Consider the following 25,494-nt stretch of genomic DNA (forward strand, 5'->3'; position numbering starts at 1 on the left):
GCAACGTGACCAAGTCCATGTCATACAGGAGTCGTGTGCTGAAAGGGTGTTGCTACCTTGGCCAGCAGGAGTCTATTTGGAGATCTCTGCTTATAATCCCAAGCCTGATTTTCTACCGGCACCAGTCTGCGACGGAACGGAGACTGTCTTTACGCCAAGCCCTTTTGCCTTTTTAGACCGTGCTTTAGACAAGCTGGAAACACTTCTCAGAGCTGAAATTACGCGAAAAAAAGAGTCGTAAACAGCGCACGCCGCCATACTGGGAACTGCGGCTGCTTTACAGCGTTCAAAGTTGCCGCCTCGGTCGTGTCCCTGAAACCATTATTCTAGCTCGACGCCAGCGCCGCTCTAGCGTTGCGTAAAGCGAAGGTTTGACGGTACGCAGTCAAAGCCTAGCATGGAGATGGAACCCGCGTAAAGATGGCAGCGTGTTAAGTTCGAAACTCGTAGCGATGCCCCTTAGAGCCAGTAGAGGCGTCTAGTTAGGCAGCGCGTCGGCGCCCGATTCCGTCCACGATAAGAGCCCTTGGCGAGAGCTGCGGCCGCAAGAGACCGGAAGCTCATGGAGTGGTCACCTCGTGCGACTCAGCGGGATAATCCACGGCGGCCTCTTCAGCAGCAGCCGCCGCCGCCGCTTCACCCGCTCGCTAGTGCGGCGGCAGCCGCGGCGACGCACGGCTCCCGGAGCGCTCAGCCGGACGATGGCCCCGGCGGACTCAAGCGAAAGCCGCCGTACAGTTACTCGACGCTCATCTCCTTTGCCATCAACAGCTCGCCGACCAAGAAGATGACGCTAAGCGACATTTACACCTGGATTTGCGCAAACTTCCCCTTCTACCGGGAGGCGGGCACGGGATGGAAGGTAGGTTTCGTCGTTCGCCAGCTCTCTCGGTTTCGGTCTCGCCACTCCGCGATCGCGGCTTCGTGGTGCGTGGGCTCGAAAAATTCAAGCGCGCACGCCCAGTATCCGCGGTCGAAAAACGATCGCGGAGAGGTACGGGCGCGCGCGCGTCGTTTCCAGGCGCCGACCTTGGCACACGGCATGAAGCGCTTCGCGATCGCTTTTGGTTGTCTGTGTTTCTTTCTGCGCCGCGAAACGCTCGTGTGGCGGTGTCGGCCTCGAGTCGAGGACGGCAACTCCGGGCTCGCCGGGTCGCGACTCGAGGTGCAGCAGCAACGGCGACCTCGGTTTGTTGACGTCGTACTCCCGCAACCACGTCTCTCCAGTGATAGTTGTCTGACCTTTGTGTTTACAAACGTTGGGGCTCCCGTGTCGATGTCCGCGCGCGTGTTGGCGGCGCGCTCGTCGTCGGGCGCTGCTGACGACGTCGAGGGTCCTTGACGTCGAGCTTCCGCCGCCGCCGCGGCGCTTTGCCTTGAGCCGCTGGCGCTAACTCGGTCTTTATTTTTTTTCTCCCCTTTTCTTTTGTGCCTCCCTGCAGAACTCCATTCGCCACAATCTGTCGCTGAACAAGTGCTTTCACAAGGTACCTCGGTCAAAGGACGACCCCGGAAAGGTAACGTGTATTGATCATCGCAGCGCGCGCTGCCCCCCTCTCATTCTTCTTTTTTTTTAATCGCTGTTGTTGTCGTTTTGTGGGACTCTTTCTTTTTTTCACTCCTCTCCGCGGGTGCGGGCGAGTGAAAAACGGCTGCTGCGGGCTTCGCCGCCGCGCGCTGCGGCGATGGAGAATCCGCGGCCCTGCGGTTTCGAATACGCGGACCGCGCGGCGCTCGACGTGATCGCCGCACGTGCACATGTGTGTGCGCGCGTGTTACTCGAGGTGCCTGAGGGCCAGGGTCGTGAAACACTTGCGTCGCGTGTTGTCTCTGGTTCGTTGCGCGTTGTTTACTGTTTTAGTGCACAGCTAGACTGCGAATGTTCGAGAGGCGGCGGAAATGGGAATGCACGAAAGTCGAAGCGAGAGGAGATGTTCGGAATAAAGAAAAGAAAAAAGAACCCGTCTTTGAACATGTGGGGTGGAAACTACGAGCGCGCGGGGCCACGACATCCAGTGCTCTGTGCATGGTTGGCTCGTGCGCGCGTGTGAGAAAAGCGCACTTGTGCAAGCCGTACTGGCCGTGCGTCGCTTCGGTTCTTCTCAACTGCAAGTCGCAGTTGTTGCTGCTTGGCAATCACGGAACTCCGCTGTTTGTAGCTGTCTCTTGAGAAGGTGACAGGCGGCGCAGAGCCGGGAAGGGCGACAGTGAGACGGAAAAAGAAATACGTAAACAGTGCGCGCAGGTGCCGAGTGCTGCCGAGGTAATCCGCGCGCCAGCACACACCGCTTGGCGGTTGCACTGCGAGCACGTGCGGTCATTGCGGCCTTGGATGCGCGGCGCAAGCAGCGCGCAAGTTTCAAGGTGGCGCGCGCCTCGCTTGCCCACGGCGAGGAAGGGAAAAAGGAAAACTGAGGGCAGAGATGATGCGAGCAGCAGCTAGAGGTGTCTTCGATAACATGGCATTGGTGCGAATGACGCGAAGTTACGGCGCCGGGAACGCCGTAATTATTCCATAATAATAATGAAATGATGGCTTCCGAAGGGGTCGTCAAATTTTGCAAATCCCGTTTATTGTCTCGAGTTAATTACTAATTAATTGCAAAATAAAAATTACCTGTGGTGCCAGCAATATGCGTGCAGCTGGTTTCCCTCGTCTGCCCCTAATATTTTATTTTTAGCCCTTGGCTCAAGTTAGCTGAGACACCCGGTATATACGACAACCTGGTGGGCAGCCTGCCACAAAAAAGGCTTCAAACAAACAAACAATGGCTAAATGCGGGGAATGGCCTGTCTCTTCGATTTGGCTGCACTTGCTGCACTAGTTCCGTGAAGTTCCACAGCAGTGCTGCCCGCGTGCACCGTCAGTTCAAGTGCAGCTTAGCACTGGCGCTTCCAAAATGAATGGTCGAGTGCAGGCCTGGTCGTCTGCTAGCCTTGGTGTCGCCATCAAATTACAGTCAACTGCGTGCCACCGGCATCAGCGGGCACCAAGATCCCGAACCACGTGAAGAATTTTCAAGCACGAAATCCCAAGGAAGTGTTTCACCAGCTCCAGGAAATTGTTTCACAGGAACAAAAAAAAAGTTGTTGAATGCATACACACAGACAATTTACAAATATGCACTGGAATGCTGCCCATGCGGCTCAACTTGACCGCTTAGGTTTACAATTATACGCCATGAACAGTTACTCACGTCTTCCTCTCAAGAAAGAGCTTGCTATAATTAATTAATTAGACTACTGTCATATCTGCTTCGCTTCTCCGACCTACACATGGGTGCCGTCATATTGCTGCACTACAGCTGTACTTCCACTTGAGAGAGGGCAAGCCAGCCAAGAACTCGTGCTACACTGGTCTGGTTTTGGGGAAAGGAAATGGCACAGTATCTGTCTCATAAATCGTTGGACACCTGAACTGCGCCGTAAGGGAAGGGATAAATGAGGGAGTGAAAGAAGAAACTGGGCTGGCACTTTTGCAAACTAAGACAGAAGTGCAGCGGGCACACGCTGCACTGGCACAACGAATGCATAAGTGCTGCCTTTCTTGAGCTGATGCAGAAAGTGCAGCCAAATCAAAGAGACCTTATAAGTGCTTGCACACTAAAAATGGTTGCCTGCTTCAGATTCATGCATTCTCTGTATTCTAGCATGGGGATCTCAGATCCCTTGTCAACACTGGTGGGGGTTCTAGACCCCCTGACTTTAAACCCTGGTCATGTTACGGTTACAAACATTGTGGGTGTCCATACATGCCGCGAGAAAACTCCCGAACCAAGAAAACTGCTCAGGGGAGGTAATGACGGGAGCTGAAGGCACTGCACTAGTAGTTAGTTAAGGCCTGACAAGGCTGTAGGGCCTCTCTGTCTGCATCTGGCATTTATTTAAAGTAGTGTGGCAATGCCTGAAAATGTACAACTTAGGCGCTCGTCTACTGATCCGGAGTACCTGGGTTTGAACCCGACCGCGGCGGCCGCGTTTCAGTGGAGGTGAAACACAAAAGGCGCCCATGTGCTGTGGGATGTCGGTGCACGGGAAAGATCCCAGGTGGTCGAAATTATTCCGAAGCCCTCCACTACGGCACCTCTTTCTTCCTTTCTTCTTTCACTCCCTCCTTTATCCCTTCCCTTACGGCAGCGCAGCCCGGTTCAGGTGTCTGCTGATATGTGAGACAGATACTATGCCATTTCCTCTCCCCAGCAACCAGTTTTCAATTTTGCTGCATAATCCAGTGATTCCATTGTTTCAGTGCATCCCTGGCTTTTGCCCTTTGTTAATTTGCTCTTATGACCATTTGTGTCGGACTTAATAGCTAGTAAACTGTGGTGTACATCTGAAGAATACTGACCTTTAGGTTAAGACCGAAGTTCTAGAAATGAATTCAGCTTACATTTATCAGTTTACTTTGGTTAAAACCGAAAACTCCAACCACTAATTATAAGAAGGGTTTATGATGCATGTAGATTATGAGCACTAGGAACAAAAATGAAATATTGCCTGACGTCCCATTTTTAACAAAAGCCATGCGCAAAAAAGAATAGTATTGGGTTAACTTCCCTCTGTCATAGAACCTGTTGGTAAAAATTATCCATGCTGGTTGTGTATGCAGGCACACGATTTCTGCTGGAACTGTGTGTGTGGTGATCGTGTAGAAATTTTTTTATGTGCTGAAAGTGCAGTGCTTTTGTATTCAGGCATTTAATTTGAAAGTTTCCATCACACTAGTAGCCTTCAGCTGCGTGATGCTTACATGCGATGAGCACATCTTTCGCCTGTGCAGTCAGCTTTGCAGCTTTCCTTTCTGAGGCTGATTTTATGCAGAAAGGGGTGCGTTTTTCTCTGAGTTTCATTCATTTGGTCAAGCATATAAACCCGACCAGATTGGTATTGTATCAAAACTTTTTGAAGTAGATTGCATCAGTGTGCCTGGTGTAGCACGCTTGTTTAGCTTTACAAGTATGTCACAGGGAAGGTGATTGGCTGGTATACCTTTCAGAATGACACGGTGTATTCCCACATTGCTGGGATACTGGTTAATCCTAAACTTGCATTTAGTGTAGCAATTTAGTTAAGTTGGTGGGTTCTTTATATAACTCATGTCTGCAAGAGGGAGTCTGAACATTGGTATCTGCTCACTGCCATGCCTACTCGAAGGTCTTTCTTCATTATCAGGACGCTTGGTTGTTCAACATGCTTTCAGATTTTGGCCTCTTGCCGTTTTGGCAGGCCTTCCTAAAATTTTTGTCACCTTGCTACTTTGCTACAGTACAGTTGCTACTTTGGTGAGGGTTGGTTGAGCAGATGGTAATCTCAGCAGGGCAGAGTTGAAGTGGGTGTGTAGTGATGGCAGGGCAAGCGTGCCTAAGTAAGGTGCAGTTTGTATTGTGGTCAAAATTTGTATAAGACAGTTGAGTAGTGGTTGCCAAATTTTGGTTTGTAATGATAAGTAATGAAACGGTGTAGTCATAAATTAGTGAGCAGGTGGTAGATATATTAGTGAGTGGTGTTGGTGCTTTTTTTCATATTTTATTGAGAACCAGCTTCATATGGATCGGGAATTAGTTTTTAGATTTCTTCTCTGTTTTGTAGTTTTCCAAATAACAGAAGTATATAAAGTTGTGCAAGTTGATACATGCTTATTTTACAATAGCTTGAGGCAGGCATCTGCATTGACTAGAGAGCGAGGCGATATGAGCACAGTAGTCCTACTGAATATGATGAAAACTATAGTCTGATACAACTCAAGAACGAAGTGGCTTACCCCTGTCAAAGGACCCCCTTCCAGCCAATGGCGTCGGCTGATTCTCATGAGCCTGAAAGCGTGATAATGCAGGGAGTGGGAGACGAAAGGGGATTCCCCTCCCTCCATGGTCGGAGGTAGACGCCCCCCACCCCTGCATTGTGGTGCTAGCCACTTTGTTTTTGAGTTGTATCTGATTATAGTTTAACAAAAAGCAAGTCAGATCTAGGCATCTTTTCTGAAAAATTTGCATGCATTTTTATGTGTAAAAGATGGTATTGAGGGGAACTACATTTTGGAATGGCCTTATGCCATATTTAGGAAAGACAGCAGCCTTGTTTGTATTGCAAAAGCCAAGAACTGAATGATAAGGTTCCAAAGCCAGCAGCGAGAGTTTAGATAGAGATAGGACAAAGAAAAACACTGCTCAAATTGGGTATTTTCTATATCTCCTTGGCAAAATAGTGTGCAACTTTGATGTAATGTTACATTCAGTGTGAGAAGAAAATAACATTGAAATCAATATTTTGGGTCATGGAAATTAAGGATGCTTTGGCTTATACTGAAGTTAAAAACAGAATTGCCTGTTGCAGAAAAATGCTGAAAATTTAAGAATGTGTCTGTGGATCTCTAACTTGTTTTTTACTGCTAGCAAGGTTGCTGTGCTATTAACATACTGTGTATTATTGGCTGACATTCCCGGAACGTCCAGAAATGCAGAACATATCATTGATAAGCAAATGCATGAAACTAGGCTTTTCGTAGACTAACCACACTAACAGCTGCATTGCAGACCTTGCTTTCGTTATCTTATATTACTCTCTGATATCCCCATCTTGCACTTGCTGCTTTTACTAGATTTTAACTTGTTTTTCTTTTTGTGCAACTAATCGCAGTTAAATTGGTATAGTGGAGGCCCAGTAAGGAAAGTATTTTGCACTGTGGATCCATTTGGATAAGCAGCCAGTGTATGGCTCGAGCTGAAGGTACCATTCAATGCTGAGCCCCCATCATTCGGTGCCTTGCTATCAGCACCAAATTAGATGCAAAATGTCTTGGGTTGAGCATGAGGCAATTTATTGGTTTCTTGCTTGCACATAACTTTAACTGCAATCCACGTAGCAGTGCGCCAGTCTGATGTGCTTTCTGCATCGACTGTCTTGGCCAGGAGTGGCATTTGATATTACACTTAGAATCTGGTTACATGCATAAATGCCAGGGAGCTTGAGTGGGAAGATGGCCACTGTCACAGCTCAAATGATAGCACACCAGTTTATGTTATGCAGTGCCATGGATTCTGTCCTTTCTGGTGACTTGTTGTCTTTCCAACAAATCTATCCACTTCATATTAACAGTGCAAATCCCTTGTGTTTTCCTTGGCTGTAGTGACAATTGTTTGTTATTTTTTACTTATGTAGTAAGTAATTAATTATAATTAATTATAACAGGGACTATAAGCAGTGGCAATTCATTTCATGAAAGGGACCCCTTATAATTATTTTTCTGTTTGTTGCGTGTGGTAAGCTGGTTTTTGGTCAAAGAACTCTGCTTTGAATCAGCAAATTTTTAATGTTAGGGTAGTTAAACTCATGATATCAAACTTAATGTGATGAAATTGTATACCACGATTGGACAATATCACTGCAGCCTCTTTCTTTATTGCTGTTTTTATGTTCATTTTTTAATTGGTTTGTCCATGGAAGGTTGTGGCCAAGTACTGCACCAGGGTGGCCAAATCCTGTTCTGGTGAGGGAGTGCGTTGTCGGTTCTGGACACCGAGATTAGGCAGCACCCCAGGCCTGTTTATGCAATTCCATCGACGCGAGGAGTTTTTTTTGTTTTGTTTTTACAAACCCGGTGGAGAATTGCGCGACACTGGTAGTCGAACCCCGGTCCTCTTGTGCGCGAGGCGGACTTTGTACCTCTACGCCATCGCTACCATCGCTGCTGGACAGGGTTAATTGGAGGGACATGGGAGAGGCCTTTGCCCTGCAGTGGGTGTAGTCAGGCTGATGATGATGATGATGATCTCATTTTATTGTGCATTGATGGTTATTTCTAAAAAGATTTACGAGGCAAAGCCGTTGAACTTGTCATCACATTATGCAGGAAAAGATTGTGCAGTGAGTCACTGTAGGTACTTGATGTTCGCACTTTTAACTCTCCTGAGAAGACGAAGGCCTAGTTTTGGTGACATTGCATATTGTCTATCGACTTGTCGTGGGTTTTATAGTCTGTGTAATAATTAACTTATCATTACTAAGATAGCACGTGCAGCCTTGTGTACATTAAGGACAGGCATTGCAAGGCATCTGGCTCAGCTCATGAAAAATGAAAATTGGTTTTTTGAGTAAAGGGAATATGGCGCAGTATCTGTCTCACATCTCTGCCTGCATGGATAAAGGAGGGAGTTAAAGAAGCACATGCCCTTTTTTGCAAATTTGTTTATGGGAAAAGCACAACTGAAAAATGGACGTACACTGCATTTCTTTTTTACTGGCAGTGCAGACAGCATAGGTATATGAATAGTGAGCTATCTTTAAAATTTTTCTTGGTCATTGACTGGGGCACTTTTATTTCTGGCGGATGTTACAGCAGTGCAGACATCTGTGTAGCTAACTCACGCATGCAGTGGAATTTTGTCACCTGACATTTCCAAGCTGAGGCTGCTGTCCTCTGATGCGAAACAGTTGTACAGCAGCTGTGCGATGCCTGTGCTGCAGCGTTTGGCTCCAGCCTGTACTGACGTGGACAAAAAATATGTCCCCGCTGTGCCCACTGCACTGATTTCCAGCTGTCAGAGCTCGGTACATAGATTGATTTATACTCGTCAGTGTGCTCCAAAGATAGAAATTTTAGAAAAGTGTGGTGGTGTGGTCTGATTTAGCTGTGCTGCTGTTTGGCATTTGTGCTGTCAGATTTTGTGTGTGACCCTGCATTCTTCTTTTTTTTTTCTGCAAGAGCCAGTGAAAAGAAACAAAAGAATATAGAAGTGTGATATGTAAAATTTTAAGCTTCTGCTGTGTGATGCTGGTTCTGTATTCTTGTAGCCGTGACGGTTACCAACATTTCAGCAGTTTGTTTTGTGTGTATCTCAATCAATCAATCAATAATTTTATTTCTTCCTCACAAAAAGATTAGCGGAGGACGAGGAGGGCTCGAAGAAAAAGTGGAAGTTTCCACTTGACGAGCTTCGAGCCCCCTATTTACAAGGCATATACAGTGGAAGATTAAGAAACATACATCTTTATACATTAGAAAGTTTAAAAGTCAGTACGTATAATATGCAATACAAAAATAATATACTCATTTTTGAGCCACAAATAAAGGTCAGTATGTACAAGGAAGGCAGCCACGGTAGCACACCAATTCTACGAGAGAATTTCTAAAATACATAAAACAATTTCATACACGCTCACTATCGCGTTACAAAGGACTTAAGCATATTGTTGGTAATGGTGCTTATGTTAATTCCTTGACAATGAAGGTGGTTTAGTAGGGTCGGTAGGGCATGACGGAGCATTTGTTCAGATAGTCTTAAGCGTGAGTAAGGAATTTTCCAAATTAGATTAGTGTGTGTATTGTAGTGTCGTGTTTGACGGGTCAAGTTAGCAAGTGTACGGAGAATTTCAAGCGAGTCATGCTTATATCGCTTTGCAAGGTAGAATGAGTACATATGATGGATGGAAAGAATGTCAAATTTAGTGAAAAGTTCGGATGTATGTTCACGATAATCTCTTATGCTAACACTGAGCTATTCAGAACAAGGAAAAGCACTTATCGATATTTTTCATTCATTAATTGAACAGGTTCCTGGAACATGAATGATTGTGATTGCCTGATTGCCTGGCAATAGCACTAGCACTAGCCACCAATAAGCTTCTTAATGACCTTTTAACCTTCTTGTTACAACTGCATTCCTGCTGCATTTCAGCATTTCGTGAACATCCTTTATTACTCCAGCTGCAAACTTTTAATTTTATGCCCTCATTTGTTTTACTGTGTCTATTAGTCTACAAGAATGTTTTTTCAATGCAGTAATCTACAATCAAATAAACCACTGAAGGGATAGATAGACCTTTCTTAGAGGTACAGTGAAGCTCAGCATTTATTATGTCATGCACATTAAAAACTGAAAATTTGATTTGAAGCTGTTTACTTGCTGTTGTTGTCCATTGGCTATAATCCCTTTGTTGCTTGTGTCTGGTTCAGTCTCCAGCCTTTAGTCTATGCTTTCAACTGCATCCTAATGCTGTTGGCCCAAGAGAACTTGTGATGTAGGGTTCTGAACTCACTGCCCTAATTTTGGCTCTCAGTGCTACATTGCTAGTTGCATTTGTTAGTAGGTCATGGTGGATTGGGAATGCTTAGAGTGCACACTCATTCTGATGTCATGCTTCAAGCGGAGCGCTATTGGTCACTGTATGGAACACCGTGGCATTCTCTTTGTCACCGATGTTTCTCTAGCTGCAGGCTTTGTTTCTATCCATGGCTGTCATGTTCTGAATAAGGTGAAACAAAAGGGCTATTTGGCAAACTAAAATACTGAGATTTTTGCTTCAAGAAGGGTAACAAATATTAGGGGTTGACAGATTTGCTAGTTTGCACTGCAGTAAGTTGCTTTTCTATCCTGCTTTATTTTTGTCTCATGACCTTATAAAAGCTTCTGGCAGTCTGCACTCTATGTTTCGCTTGAGGTGAGCAATAGTTTTGTTTAAAGGGACTCTGAGAAAAACTCCATCCTATTTCTATTTCTAATAAAATTTTATTGTATAGATTTTTGTGGCTCTGCTTATCTACTGACATTAGTTTTGTAGCAAAAGACATATTTATTGCTTGGAAATTTGATGCTGAAAATGGAAAATTTTTCACCTTCATTGGATTCAAACTCCTGACAGTTAATTAATGGTGACATCGAGACAGTTATGAACATTGTGGTCGCTGGCTGGAAGTAGATGGCAGTGTGGTCTGGTCTCGGATATCGACGTGCAAAAATGTGTATTGATGTTATCACATTTTGTTTGAGAAAACGGCTGGTGGTGGCGATGTCTGTACATAGCTTTTCTTTGGCCTTTTTTAGTTAATGAAAACTTCATATTCAGTGAAAGTAGCCACTTAAATTTGTCATTAAACAGCGAGAATCAGTTGATGGTGGGCCGACTTATATTTTTCCTAGATGTCCCTTAGTTCATTCAGCATGGTGAGTACAAGTTTTTCTGAAGTGGCACTTTTTAAGATCAAAGAAATACAAAGAAATGAAGTGTGAAGAGGAAAGGAGTACAAAGTGTAAGTGGTATCATTGCTACTCGTATCCGACCACCTGTTTATTGCCAGAGCGGTGCAGTGAAAACATAGGACTAAACTCCGTGCTGTTCTTGTTAAAAAAATGTGCCCTGTTCATGCAACCCTGCATTCTTTTAACGCCTGTCCTGATTGTTCCTCATGAATTCAACTCCATGTCCTTTAAAATAGTGGAACTCAACAGAATTTTGCTGTCTTTGGCCATGGACACAAGTTCTTTGCTGCTGTTGTCTCATGGAACTGACTGATACATGTATATGTATATCTGTTTGTGCTTGTACATGTGTGCTTGCATGTGTGGGGGTAGAAAGCTGCTATAAATGTGTCAGTAGTACAGTTATAATAATGACTGTAACAATTGTAATTTCTCCTAAATACATGTACATACATGGTAGATTCATTTACTCCTTCACAAAGGTGCCTTATTTCTTCCAAGTTTTAGGCTTGTGAAGTGTTGCAGACTTCGGGTTCTGCTGTAACCTGTGTGGTATAAGAAAGGTGTCCAGGGGTTCTTCACTGCAGGCTTGAGTCCTTCAAACTTTTCATATAGAGGGCTTTGTGATGGCTTTGCTGTGCCGTCGAACACTGTAAAAGGAAACAAAAAAAAAATCGATTAACTCGGGGAACTCATAACTGTGCGACTTGGACACAAATGAAGATTCTTAGTTTACTTCTAGCCTTTGTTTTCTGCTAATCACAGTGACATGCAATAATTGTCGCTAGAAATGAAGTATTCACATAACCAGAATATCTTGCACTTCTGATATAAATACGTACGAGAAATGAAGTAGAGCTGGTAATTCCACTTTAGTATTTTGACAGTGTGTAGTGGCTAAGTTTTCTGTTTTTATTTCATCTGCTTCGTTCTTTGAATTGATTGTTGTACCACAAATAAAGATGAGCAGGTTGCTAGTAAGCATGAAAGAAAATTCAGGGCTAGAACTTCTTAGACTCTTGCCATATTTTTTTCTCTATGCTTGTCTGTTTGCATGTCATTTGACTGCCCTTGAGTGGCCTCTAGTTGGAAGTGATGTGGCATCTTCATTACAACCAAACAAATTCTGAAACATTAGCATTTGCTCTGCTCTGTCATCAATGCCAGACTACCACTAATGAATTTGTCTTGATGGTCTTTGGAATTTTTAGTGCGAAATTATGAGTGATGGAAATTAATGTGTGGGTGGAGATTATAATTGGAGGCAGCAAAAGCATATTTGGAGTGGGAGGTCCTGCTTTTGCAAAGGGAAGGAAATAATAATGGTTGCTTGTTCAACACCACTAGAAAGGCAATCAGGTATGTGGCGTAGCTAAGGGGTCGTAGGCATGTTAAAAGCAGCATATTATTGAACTTGAGCGCCTATACGCTGAGAAACAAGTAGTGACAAGCTAGATAACAGCAGGCAATGTTACCAATGGTGGTGTTGCTATTATTGGCTCTGCGAAACACATTGTCTGCTCACAGATGATGTCATTAGTACAAAATGCAAATATGGAATGCTGTGGTGGCCTGTAGAAGCAGCACAAGAGTTTTGTTGGAAAAAGCGACAGCACAACACACAAAACTGCCAAACGTCTTCAAATGTTTTGTCTGGTGTTGGTATAGTATTCCTTGTTGATTACAGCTTTTTGATCACTGCGTAAGCGTTGGTATTGATGAGCTGTGCATAGTACCTTTGAAACCTGCCTAACATATCTTTGGATTTTCACCTTTTCCTAGTGGAGAGCACACGTGCTGCTGTGGTCCATAAGGACCGAAAAAGCCTTGTGTCAGCTATTATTGTGAATTCACAAGGCTCTGCTTTCAGCATATGTTGAGTTTTGCATGATTAAGTAACATGCAAAGAGAGAATCGTGCAAGCCATGTACAAGCTAGAAAAAACTAACCAATGAGATCCTTAGCACAAGCTTGAAAGCAACCTTCAAAGAGTGCTTGAGGATAGAAGTTGTTGGGGTGGTGGTTTTGAGCCATGGGTTAGCCTGCAGAGTCCTACTTGTCAAGGGTTGAGAACCTCACAAATCAGTGCTCCCAGCACTTAAATGATCCATGCAATTTTATCTCATTGAGGTTTATACAAAGATATCTTCAGCCTATGATATTCTTACTTGAAAACATTTTTTGGTAATTTCATTCAAACTGTTCAGTTTGACTTCACCTTTGATGACATTTCTTTTTTTCAATGTGAAAATAAGAGAGCTAGGTGTATAAGTGTGTCGGCATACAAGCTACATTTTTTGTTTTTGTGTTAAGTTTAGAAATGCATTATGCTGCATCGAGCATTGGAAAGTGATCTTTAAGCTGTTGTGATCTGGTGTGCTGAATTTATAATGGCATACCTTACAGTACTTTTAGTTTGAAGTTCTGTTGTGATCATCATGCATGCAGCAGGCTGAAGGGATTGAATGGAGACTCATGCTTTAGTCAAACATATGGAATGGAGTGACACCATGGGGTAGTTGCTGCCATGCTGTTTTGCTTCATGTATCTGAGGCCTATCAGTTGTGACAAAACAGAGATAGGTGAACATTGCTTGAGAATGATGACTTTTTGGCTTAACAAGGGATGGACGAAAAGTTTTGTTGCTTAAACAAAAAGAAACTGCAGTGTGATCACAAAATATTTTTATTTAATGGCATCTGTTTTCGTTGTGCTGGCCTATTTTCATCGGCATGTGGGACTGTGTACAGACAGTTGGCACGGACAAATGCTAGAGATGAATTTCAGGAGTGAGCACTGCATGCATATTCATGGTGTGCAAAACAGTTTTTCCTCCCAGCACTCAATGCCTATGGCTTTGAAGTCATACAAACTGCACTTTTCTGATCCCGACTTTGCATATTCATACCCTGTGTTGCTCCTACTGTTCGAGGTGCGTGAAAAATGAAAATTTTTCTGGTCCATGGTGCTGCTGTGGCTGCTGATGATAAGTAGTGTGACACTGAATTCTTTTATATATCTAAGTTTTTGACTGCGATAGCTGTAGGAGGCACTTTCCCTGAGGTGTTTGGCGACTCTGTAACGAGATAACCTAATGCTGTCACTCTTGGCAAGTGAGTGTGATTCTGGTCAGTGGTGTGTCAAATGATAATGCTCCTCCTGTGATCATATGATCCAGGGTGTCATGTGATCTGTGGTCATGGGATTCAGACTCAGGTGAATGTGCACTCTTGAGAAAGGAGCGTCTATGGCTACAAGATGTGGGTGGGCCTGGCTCGTATTGACCTCGGAATAAGGATTGGGGTGAGGGCTATTGTTGTTACTCCTTCGCTGTGAGAAATGGTAGAAAGTGTAGTATGTTTTTTCTTTTTTTCTTTCCCTGGAGTATGTGGGGGGAGCTTGTGTGCAGAAAACAAAATGGTGCACAAGTTGTTTTTCAGTATGTGAAATTGCATATGAAGTTTCTATTCTAACAACTACACTGTATGTAGGCGCAAAATGCTTCATCTCGTCTTGTAGGCGGATGCAGTTTTTTTCTTTGTGGATTTTTCATCAGACGATGCGCATGTTAGCGTGACCTTTTAGATGTTAGAACAACTGAATTTGTTTCCCATATTTTATTGCAACACCTGTGCCCTTCTTCTCCCAGCTAGGTGCCACTACGGCCTCCATCACACAATGGTGTACTGGTTTTCAATTGCTTTGCCTGCTGGAAGCAGAAAGCTGGCACAAGGCGGTCGGTCCTGCGTACTTATCGCAGGTGTTCATTGGTGGTAGTGTGTGTGGGCATTTGTAGACTATGTGCACTTGCCCTTTCTTAAGTGTTGATATAGTTGACAGTGTGCAGACAAGTTCCACCTTTTCAGCACCTCGGTGACTGCATGCATTTATGGTTTGTCAGGGAGGTATTTTTGAGCAAATGTCTGCCGTCCTAAATCGCCCTGACATTTTCTTTCCATGCCTTCTCTTTTTTGCTTTAAAATAGCTTAATGCTTTTGAACAGCTGTGTTGGGCCTAGAGTTGTGACATTTGTTTCTGGGCTGCGTTGAGCGCTCTCCAGAGATGTGTTTTCACAACTGCTTTTCAGCTTAGTGCGTGGGTCTTATTTATCATAAGCGTACTTCGATGCAGACCCCCAGCGTGGGCAGCTTAATGCAAACATTTTACTTTTGGCCGTGCAGCAGATGTAAAGCCAAGCCTGATGGCTTGTGCTTGGCCCTTTGATCAATTTTTTTTTACTGTTGACAGCAATTATGTGGCATCAGACCATTAACATCCTTTTGCATGTCAGCTGGTTACTGTCATTTGGAGAGATAGATATGATTTCGGCCACAAACTTGCCTTCTTATGATATGAATTAATATAGGAACTGGCGAAAGTGGGAGACAGATATTGATGGCAGGAGACGAAATGCTAAATGCGCCTCCAATTCAGGCCACTTGACCTGGCTACTGGTTTTATCTGTTTGAAAACCTTGGTCATCTTACATGAGCTGCAATACCGAGCTGAGGACACCACTAATAAAGTCGTAACAATATTTAGACCTCAACCCTGAAATGCCTGTTCTGATAGCATAGGTGCTATAGAAACCTTATGCACGGTTTGTGCTGTTCTATGCTTATGTCATGAGAGGCTTATGTTCACAGTCATTCCTCATTAATGTGGACACAGTGGTTCCTGAGCATAACACTTCATAAAGTGAGTCATGCAGATAACGAAGTATGAAGAAAAACTACACTCACTTATTTGGGAAAAAACTTTGTGAGAAGTCTGCTTCTGCATGCACATAACAGTGTGCAGTGGAGTCAAAATTGTGTAAAATCTTGGCAACTGGAAGTGCATTAGCCTGATTTCTGTTGATTTTCAGTAGATGGTAGTGCAGTTTGAAGTACCTCATGGGCCATGAGATGCGGGATGGCATGCTTTGCACTGATCAAATTCTCAACTACAGAGCTTTCAGTGTACATTGAATTGGTGTTGTATTTTGGGATTTGGCATTACTTCCACAATGGCCTCATGACTGAGCTGCTCCTGCTCCTGGGCTTCTTCATCAGTGCTAAGCAGTTTTTCAACAGTGCTTTCTGTGTTCATTGCACCAGCTTATTTAAGGCACTCTTGAAGCCTCACTAGGGGAATGTCATCTTCCCAGTTGCTGTCCTGGCCCAAGCACATTCTTTCTTAGCCATACCTCTTTATAATGACAATAGGGCCGGGGATCGAGCATGAACATTAAGAAAAACTCCACATTTGTATACTTGTTTGTTGTTTAATTGATTTTTCAGGATTTATTGTCTTGAGTTATTGATTCATTCATACTGTCAGCATATGGCAAGGGAGGAGTTGCTGTATGTATATGTCCTGTGTGTACAACTTAAAGAAAAACCAAAAAATGTTAAGCAGTTCCGTGGAACTTGCAGTGGTGGATACACAAGTTTGTACACGTGTGCAGGCACAGAGAGAGAGAGAGAGAGAGAGATGCAGTGAGATGCTGAGAGTTCCAATTTGTACAGAGCAAGAACAGGCCAAAGTTCATATACATGTGGTATAGTTATCATAAGTGGTGCAAAAGCACACAGTATGCAATAAGTTTGTCGCACCCTTAGGGGGAACGCGGCTTTCAAATCATGAAAATCTCGAAAAGATTCAAATTTTAGAAAACACCAGATTTCATATTTATAAGGTCTTTCTAAGTATATCCCAAAAGGTTTTCCTTGAAAACAGCCCAGAAGTGACTTTTTAAAAATGTTTTTTGTGATTGTAGATAGCCAAAACTGGCTGAGATCTCCGTGCAAATGCCAGTTTTCACAAAAGTGTTTTTTTTTTTTACCTGACTGCCCTGCTTGCAGAAAGCATAGCATGCCAGTGGCTTCCTGGATTTTCAAGAGGTTTGTTGCATTGTGTTCCTTGATAAATACATTATGCAGTGACATTTTTATATTTCTTAATTTTCTCTTTTTTTCTCTCTGTCTCTAATTTGGCGCGACGATAATAGCATGGATATAATGTTTCATGCAGAAAAAACTCAGGTTGATAAGAATATTTAGAGAAACTCACTGCATGAACCATTTTTTTTGGATAAAATGTAAGAGCAACTCTATGCTCCTACCATATGTTTAGTTGTCACGCCAGGCTTTCTGCGAGTTTGGTATAGCAGTGTAGCACATAAAAATTTTATGTCAAAACTACTGCAGACATATGAGTGTAAATTTATATTCATTCATTCAGTGCACTTCTCAATAAGCGTGCCATATTTAATTGCTCTATGCCAAAAAAAAATTCACCTCTAAAAACCCTCCTTAAAGGCAACTCTAGCATTTTTTCTGCCTCCACGAACCTTACTAAAACTTTCATGGTACATTCTCCGCAGTCTTCTTGTATTTTGTGCTAGATATTGCAGCTAGGTGGAATTTTGTTGTAGTGCAAATTAGTTTTAAAATTTCCCATTTTTAGGCCTTCAGTGGGGGCGGTTTCTACAGGCAACCTTGCATTTTGATGTCACAGTTTGCACGCTCATCGTCTATATTCACTCCCGAGTTTGCTGAAGGACAATTTCGAGCTTGTTTTTGGTAATTTCAGAGAAATAATAATCCAAGCTGCCACTTACTGTTGCCAGCTTAGACAGTCAACGCACACACGATCAGCTTGCACGTGATAGGAGTGCACACATGATAGGTTTTGTGACAGTATCTGTGATGTCATAGTTCAGTTGAAACCCAGTTTCAGTTTTGGTTTCCTGGTTTTTCCTCATTCAGAATACTTCTACTTAGTATTTGGCAAAACTTTTTTTTGTTCTGGAGAAAGGAGGATCTTAAGGAATGTAAATGTGGCTATCATTGTCAAAGGTGCTAAGTTCCGTGGGGTAAAGGAAGACGTTTGGTAGTTTATTCCAGTTGTCTAGTGACTGAAAGAATGCTTCAAGCAGTTGAGAGTGAAAAGTGTACACAGATGTGCAGATTGACTTGCACACAAATGCATTTCTGTGTATTTCCAAAACAGGATGTGTGCACAGCAGTGACGCGTGGTAATGTGGAATGCATGCTCATCAGGTGCCACGGCCGCCAAAATATTGGGTTCGTGCCTTTTTGTCCATTACAGGATGATACCAACATGCAATGGAATGCAAGTCTGTTACACTACACGCTATACCAGAGTTTGCACCTTTCTCCCTTGTATGTTCTTTATGGTTCACTTTTGGTAGAGAGCTTGGCCAGTCTTAGTTGTGCAGGCATTTCTGCTCCTGCCTTGTTGGCTCTTTTTTTTCAAGTTTCCAAATACCCAAGCTCGTTTTTGTATTAGTATGCATCATTAAGCAAAAACAGATTTACTATTCCTTGGTCACTGCGAAACATAAATTAATGTAAATTTGTGTTTGCATCGAAGAGCTCAAATAATCCTAATGCGACTATACCTACATCGACTAAGATAATGTTATTCTTTGCGTATATTATAAGGTAATGTCATCTTCCATTCAGGTAATTAAAACTGACTTCAATGAAGAGCACAACCATTGGTTTAGACATTGCTGCGGGATCTGAATTACTGGTGAATGTTTGCAAATAAGTGTGCGACGATATAGCGGTAAAGGATGTTCATTTTTTTTAATTGTATACGTAAAGATTCCTGCTTGCTATCATAAAATAAGCGCCTTAATGTTTGTGTAGCTTAAGGAAAAACTGGAAGCAGCTCTTTAAAATGTTGTCACTACTCTATCACTCGTGTTTTGCATTGCAGATGCAATTTAACCATTGTTCAAGCCAGATTTTTGTGTGAAACCTTCCATTCGGTATTCTCTTACTAAAGGTTCCTCCTTTCAGATTTTTTTTCCCTTTGCATGTCAGGAGGCACATTGTGTACCGTGAACTACTCTTTAAATGCAGCCTAGTGGGCATTCGTCATGATTAGGTGCAAATATAGATCCCCATTTTTGTGCTAGTTGCTGCAAAAAACTATGAAATGTTAGGTCACACGGTTGCTTGCTTACTTGCTTGCCTGCCTTGTATTTGTTAATGTCATCTGAACCTCAAATACCACTCCAAATCATGTCTATTGCACACTGCTTCTTTTTGTTTATCCATTCAAAATATGTGTCATCATCCCTGTAGCAGGCTTCTGTGCAGAATGCAGTAATAAGCAGGATCATGAATAGTTGCACCACAAAACTTTGAAAATGGCGGGGGTTGACTTTCAACTGCATCAGCTGCAATTCTGCCATGAAAGTTGTAGTTGTGGCTTTCATAACATCTTAGATTGTAGAATGCTGCAATCTTGAAGAAAGGAGAAAAAATATCTGCACAAATTGTACATGTGTGCTGCAAACCTCGATCATCTGTCCGATGCATCTGCTTTGTAGGTTGCATCCGTCGGTGGCAGTTGTTGGTGTGTGCTCTCCTCGTTCCTTATTTACTGAAGTTTGCACAAAGAGTTTGAAGTCTTGGTCTGATAGAATGAGTGGCATGCTTTGTGAGCTTGTTGAGTTGGGCCTGACTTGCCGTGTCAGGATAGAAACCCTGGCACAGCTAAGCATGAAGCTGGTGGGTGCTTGTACCCCTTATAAAGAGCGAGGGGTTTCCAATGGTACCTGCATTCAAACCGAGCACCACCTGCATGGAGGGGGTTGCTACACAGCTAGGTTGCCATTGTGGTTGCATCTGATAAAATTTGCGCATTGTTGCTGCATGTTGTAATGACTTTTTGTGGTAAATGTTTTGAAAGTGAAAAAACAATTCTGTCCTGTTTCCCAACTTTTGGTCTTTTCTTTTACATGCTAAGCTGTTCGGTTCTTTAGGTTGCAAACCCAGTTTTGTAGGCCTGAATTACTTCACTGGTTCTCAGCTGTAGCTTTTGTTTGTTTTGACATTTCCAAGCTTGTTGGGTTGATGATCTGATTGCTAAATTTACCTGCAGTTGTGTTGCACAGTTTTTGTCTCCATCAACTGACCAACGGACTTGCTCAGTGCAGATTTTTTTTTCCTTTCATGGTGTAGGGTATAGTTAGTACTCAGTCTGTCTTATTTTCCAACTTTTGGTCTTTTCTTCCATGCTGAGCTATTCTGTTCTGAAGATTGCAGGCTCACTCTTATGTGCTAGAATTACTTCACCCGTTCCCAACTTGCAGTTTTTATTCGCTTTGACATTTATGGAGTATTTTTCAGTTCATGATTTCATTGCTGAACTGAGCAGCAATTTTGTTGCACAAGTTATATCCTCATTGACTGCCCCCTGACTTGCACATTCCAAAATTCTTTTTCTTTTCATGGTGTAATATAAGGTTGTTGTTCTGTCTTATTGCCTCTACTGATGAGCACTGAGCCTGTGCTTCTGTTTTTGCCTTCAGTAACAAGTTATCTTTCAGGAGACATATGTCTTGGGGAAATCGATCTTTTTTCATTAATGGATGAAGTGATGCCATGAAGGTGCTGAAAATCTAAAATAGCCTTGTATTACACCTGGAACAGTAGCTGCATATCCAACCTTTAAATATTTTGTAGAGCTTCGGCAGAACTTGCATTTTAGAACAAATTTTGGCTTCAGACGTAGTACAGGATTACACAAACCACTAACTTGGATCATTCAGGGCGATTGTTCCCAAAGGCAAGAATTCAGATGCACTGTATAGGGCACCTCAAGAAACGTTTGCACTTGCTTGTTTTAAAGCGAAAGCTTTACTACGCCAGCCAGCGAGCCATTTCGGCTTGTCACGCCGAATGGCATATGCCGTATGTAGGGAGCCGTATGCAGTGGCCGACGAACGACCTTGAGCTGCCGTTAACTAGCAGCGCCGCAGCCACGCCCCAACAGATGGCGCCGCCGCTGCCGTCACGCTCGCTCCACCAGATGTGCTCCGCTGGGGTAGAGGGAGAGGAGGTGTCGCCTCGCGGGGGCTATGTATATATGCGCTTCGCCTCAGTGTGTTGTAGTCGTTACAGAGAGCGCGAAAGAGACTCAACAACAACAGAACGAAGCGAGGAAGAGAGAACGCGCTCAAGAGACGCCAGAAGAACGCACCGCAAGACTCGAGAAGCGTCGTAACGAAGATGCGGCTAGAAGAAGTCGTGCCACGTCCCGGAGTGACTCTTCAACTGCGGAAGAGACCGGTTTGAGTTCTCGAGAGCATCAGAATGAGACGCTGTGTAGACGACGTGCCGAGGAAATTAAGCTTTCGCAATTCAACTAGGGTTAACCAGAGCTAAACCACAGCCAATTTTTTTTCATGAATTGGCTCTGAATTCGAAATGAAATGCACATATTTTTCAGTCTTGAAATTTGCTTTCTTATGGTAGTGTTCCCAACCATTTTTTTGTTTTTCCAAGGAAGAGAGTTCCAAGGCAAAAGGCTACAGGCCTGACGTGATATGGGACACTTGGGGTGCAGTTTGCAGTTGCGTATGAGTATATGTGGCAATGTAGCACAGCAAAGAAAGATAAAAGGAATCATATCCGTGTACTAATACTGAACATCTGGACTACATCAGTTTACATACTCGGCTGTTCTGTACATATTCCCACTGTCAGCATCTGATGCCACAGTGATGGCCTCTGTGGCAGCTGTGTGCAGCACATATTTGATGATGAACACTCTTGGGTTTATTTTTTGTTTAGAAATTCAGTTTATCACACTGGTCCTGTCTTGCCCTTCACAGAATATGGAAGGCCGGCATTGATTTGCATGGATTCAATAAATGTTTTCATACACTTGTTATATGGTGAAGCATAATATACTTCTATCTCAGTCTTGCTTTCAGTTTACTGCCGAGTTGTAGTGTTTGCATTATGAAAAGGAAGACAGTTTTTTTTGCGGCTAGATTTTTGTAAAATGCATAACTCTTCAGATTTTCCTGTACCTTATTGGCCTACAAAAAAAAATGTCAGCCTGTCATTCGGTGGACAAAGGAGAGGTTGTTGCATTGTCTTGTGAGTGAAATGAAAACTTACGCCTGTTCACATTAGCTGGACACTAATAGAACATACATCATTGGAGAATAAAATGTGAACAAAAGAAGGTGTGCAACATGCCATGCCAAATAAAATTCTGCGTCCATTACTGCAACACTTTTTGCATCCACAAAAGAAAGAAATGAACTATGCACCATGTACAGGTAAATTAAACCATATTGCTGAATTGTGTATCTTTTTTAGTGGGAAAGAAAAAGGAAAATAGGGAGAAAGGTGTTCTTCACAATGGCTGAAGGCTTTTATTTATATGTTTCAAGGAGCATTAATAAGTGGGAACAGGTTTGAGGTGCAACATTACAAAGTAATGAAAATGTACAAAGAATGACTTGCCAGCAGTGGGGAAAAGAGATGCTGATGGTGACACACGTCAACGCAAAGAACTCAAACATAAAGAGAAAGCGTGGACATGAAATTAAGGACCTTGCTTATCGAGTCAGTCGTGTTCTACTATGGTTAGTAGAGCTATCTGAAAGGTTGTTGGTTCTGTTAAGGCAGTGCTTGAAGGCAGCACCACAATTAAAAAAAAAGTCAAAGTTTTGATGCCTGTTTGTTAAAGTGATGATCGTTGGAACTTTTTATACTTTGTCAACGCGTGCCATGATATGTGTTGCCAGATGAATATGGGCATGGGAAAGTGGTGAGTTATAATACAATGAATGGAAAAATGATAAGCTTGCAGAATTCCTGCACATGGTGAAAGGTGAAAGACTAAGCAATTATTTTCAGAAACGTTTCACATCGATGCTGTAAGTTGTGAGTAGCAAGGCAGCATTAATTGGTCTATTTTATTATGAAAGATGAAAAGGCACTCTTTCAAGAAAATTGGAGATGTTAGCATGGTAGTTTACTGACAGGCTGCTCCAGATTAAGGCAATGAAAACAAATGCATTCATATAAAACTCTCTTACACACACATACAGACACAGGATTTTCACAGGGTAAGTATGGCCCATGTCCCAAAGGTATATTGTCGCGAATATTTGTAGTGCTTGTTTGTTCATTCTTGAAAGCTGCCGGCACGCTGCTTTATCGCTTTGTGATTGAAGATGCGACCAGATTTATCTCGATTGATCGCATCCAGGTGCAACCGATTCTATGTTGTTTGAGAATGTTGTTGTAACCTTGCACACATATCTCGAAAGTTCGCTATCAGCTTCAAATTCAGTGCAGCTGAGAGCGGCCGGCATTCTGTTCGATGACTGCCGAGCACGCTTGTTGCTTTTGCCGCCACCGAGTTATTCAGTTCATTGTAAGCGCAGGTCAGCCCAATAATCAGTTTCTTTTGGAAGCCTTCTTTCGCTGTCTTCCTCACTGCCTGGACAGACGTCAGCGCTACATGACAATATTTTAACAGGGCTTTTGTTGCATGTAATGCCAGGCCTGTCTAAGTACTTTTAACAGGTTGGGGGTAGAGCTGTTTCATTCTGGATAGATTGATTGAGTCAATGGCCGACGTGGTCATTTATTCTTTTTCAGAAAACGCTGAGCAGATATATTGTTCATTATGAAATAAAAATTGGCTAATAGCGGCGGTTAGTGTGGTTTCTTAATTTTTTGCTGTCTCAAAACTAATTTCTGTTGCTTTCATGTAGATTTTTTTTAGCTGTGGACATGTTGGGGACTGAGTAGTATACACACCAAACTGAAGATTGTACACAATAGCAGTGGATATATTTCAAGAAGCGGTTGTTGTTCGCTTGAAGTGTGTGGTGCTTGTGAAGAAGAGGTGCAGTAGACTAGGTATAGAGCTTTTCAAGGCACGAGAAGTAAACCTCGTTTCGTGTGAAATTAAAATGCGCACCAGGGTGTTAGCTTGTTTACTCATGTTGTTTTGATGCCTATGTTTATCATTCATGGTGCTGCCCAATCTGAACTGTTTTTGTTTTTATTGTTGTTTTGAAGCTTGCACTCGGTGCCTCAAGTTTGATGAATGAAGGTTTTCCTTCCACTTGTAAAATAATGCTGCCTTTTTTTTTCATAGTTTGTCGCTATTGGGGCATTGCTTTTTGTATCATATGCTTCCCAGATACAAATTCTTTTACAGGTATAGCTGTATGGCATACACTCCCATTTATTTACACAGGTCATTTGAACACAAAACTGCACTGTTCCTAGCGGTTGTGCCGCAAACCACTATGTGACGAAGGATGGAAGTATGTTTTAGCACTAGCTGTGCACGATCACTGTCACGTGCAAGTGGCAGACGGAGGGTAGAAAGCACGAAAAAGATAGCACAATAGCTGCTGTGCATGTTGAAGCAACAGTAACCATATACAAGCCACTGTACCTAATCCGCCCTTCAACAGGAGGAGCGCAACGATCATCTATGCTCTTGCGTCAAACATACATTTATGCATGAGGTGCTGTTTTTATGAGGTGCAGAAATTCAGTTTTCATTTATTTCTGGCATTAACGCATGATGTCACTGAAGGTCACTTTATCAACTATGCTAGTCTACAAGTTTACCACAGCAGTGACGGTACTGTGAATGCAGAGAGGTAGAGCACCGTGAAGGTACTTGCTCTGCTACGGAACTTTAACTGGTGGCAGCCATATTCTTTCCAAATCCAGCAGCTTGGAAAGAAGGAACGCAGTACCCTGAAAAATCGATTGTCACTGACACTGGAATAGACAAGTCGCATGCTCACAAAGCAGTGACTCTTGCGATGCTGCCAGGTTGTAAGTATAGAGGGGAACGGCTGCGGGAGAGGAGCTTGGCTTTGTGCAGAAATTAATCATACCTTTTGTTTTCTCTGAGGGGACGTAGTACTACACTGGCTACCAAAGCAGACTGAAGAGAGTTCCCATAGCTAATGTAGAGCACGCTGCAGCACTTGGTGTGTCCCTAATTTAAAAAAAAATTATTTTACTTTATTGATCCAGAGGGATCTGGCTGGGTGTGTTTAGGCCGATGGCTGGGCATTGTATGCGGTTGCCCTTTCATGTGCTGCCAAGTCGCATTTCTTTTGCTGTCCCATCTTTTCTAGTGCACTTTTCAAATAAGCAGCTTGGTGTATTAAATAATGCAGAACGCATTGCAGCTGCTGTGTGGCATTAAAGGAATTTTACTTCCCTAGTTCCTCAAGCTTGCTTTGTGGCCTGCTAGTGATGTTTCTGATTATGCCTGCATAGGACTCGAGGCACTTTCTTTAGCATAGTTGGCCGATTTTTTTTTTTCCTTTAACATATTGACTGTGTCATTTAGTCCGAACTTTTCATGCTGTGGCATTGATTTCGTGGCAGTGGTTTGGTATTACACCAGCTCAGATCTTATTGCAGTATTACAGTAGCTTTTAGCTGCATCTCAGAAAGTTTAAATTTAGCAGTGATTTTTATGCTGTGCTATCCAAATATTGTCACATTTTTATCTCTTCATAATATATTAGTTTATTTACTGCAACAACTCCATTACTTGCATTCCAAGATCTGCCCCTTGGTAAATGATGAAGATAGGTGTAAAGTGATGCACAATTTCATGCCAGTGGTTGTGAAATCAGCACTTATGATGGTCTATGTTGCTGCAGAAGGTCTATGTTTTACTCAGTACTAGTAGCCTCCTGACACAG

The 25,494-nt window shown here is 43.0% G+C and overlaps 1 protein-coding gene across 1 annotated transcript in view; it reads left to right on the forward strand.

Annotated features, from left to right (window-relative positions):
- Positions 1–399: 399 nt before the first annotated feature.
- Positions 400–25,494, forward strand: part of LOC144125075 (uncharacterized) — a 56,501-nt gene continuing 31,406 nt past the window's right edge. The window contains exons 1-2 of the mRNA XM_077658142.1: positions 400–862; positions 1,443–1,517. Coding sequence (XP_077514268.1) covers positions 563–862; positions 1,443–1,517 — 375 coding nt within the window. The 5' untranslated portion in view covers positions 400–562. The remainder of the gene's footprint in view (positions 863–1,442; positions 1,518–25,494) is intronic.

Source organism: Amblyomma americanum, chromosome 3 (genome assembly GCF_052857255.1).
Source record: "Amblyomma americanum isolate KBUSLIRL-KWMA chromosome 3, ASM5285725v1, whole genome shotgun sequence".
Lineage (NCBI taxonomy): Eukaryota > Metazoa > Arthropoda > Arachnida > Ixodida > Ixodidae > Amblyomma > Amblyomma americanum.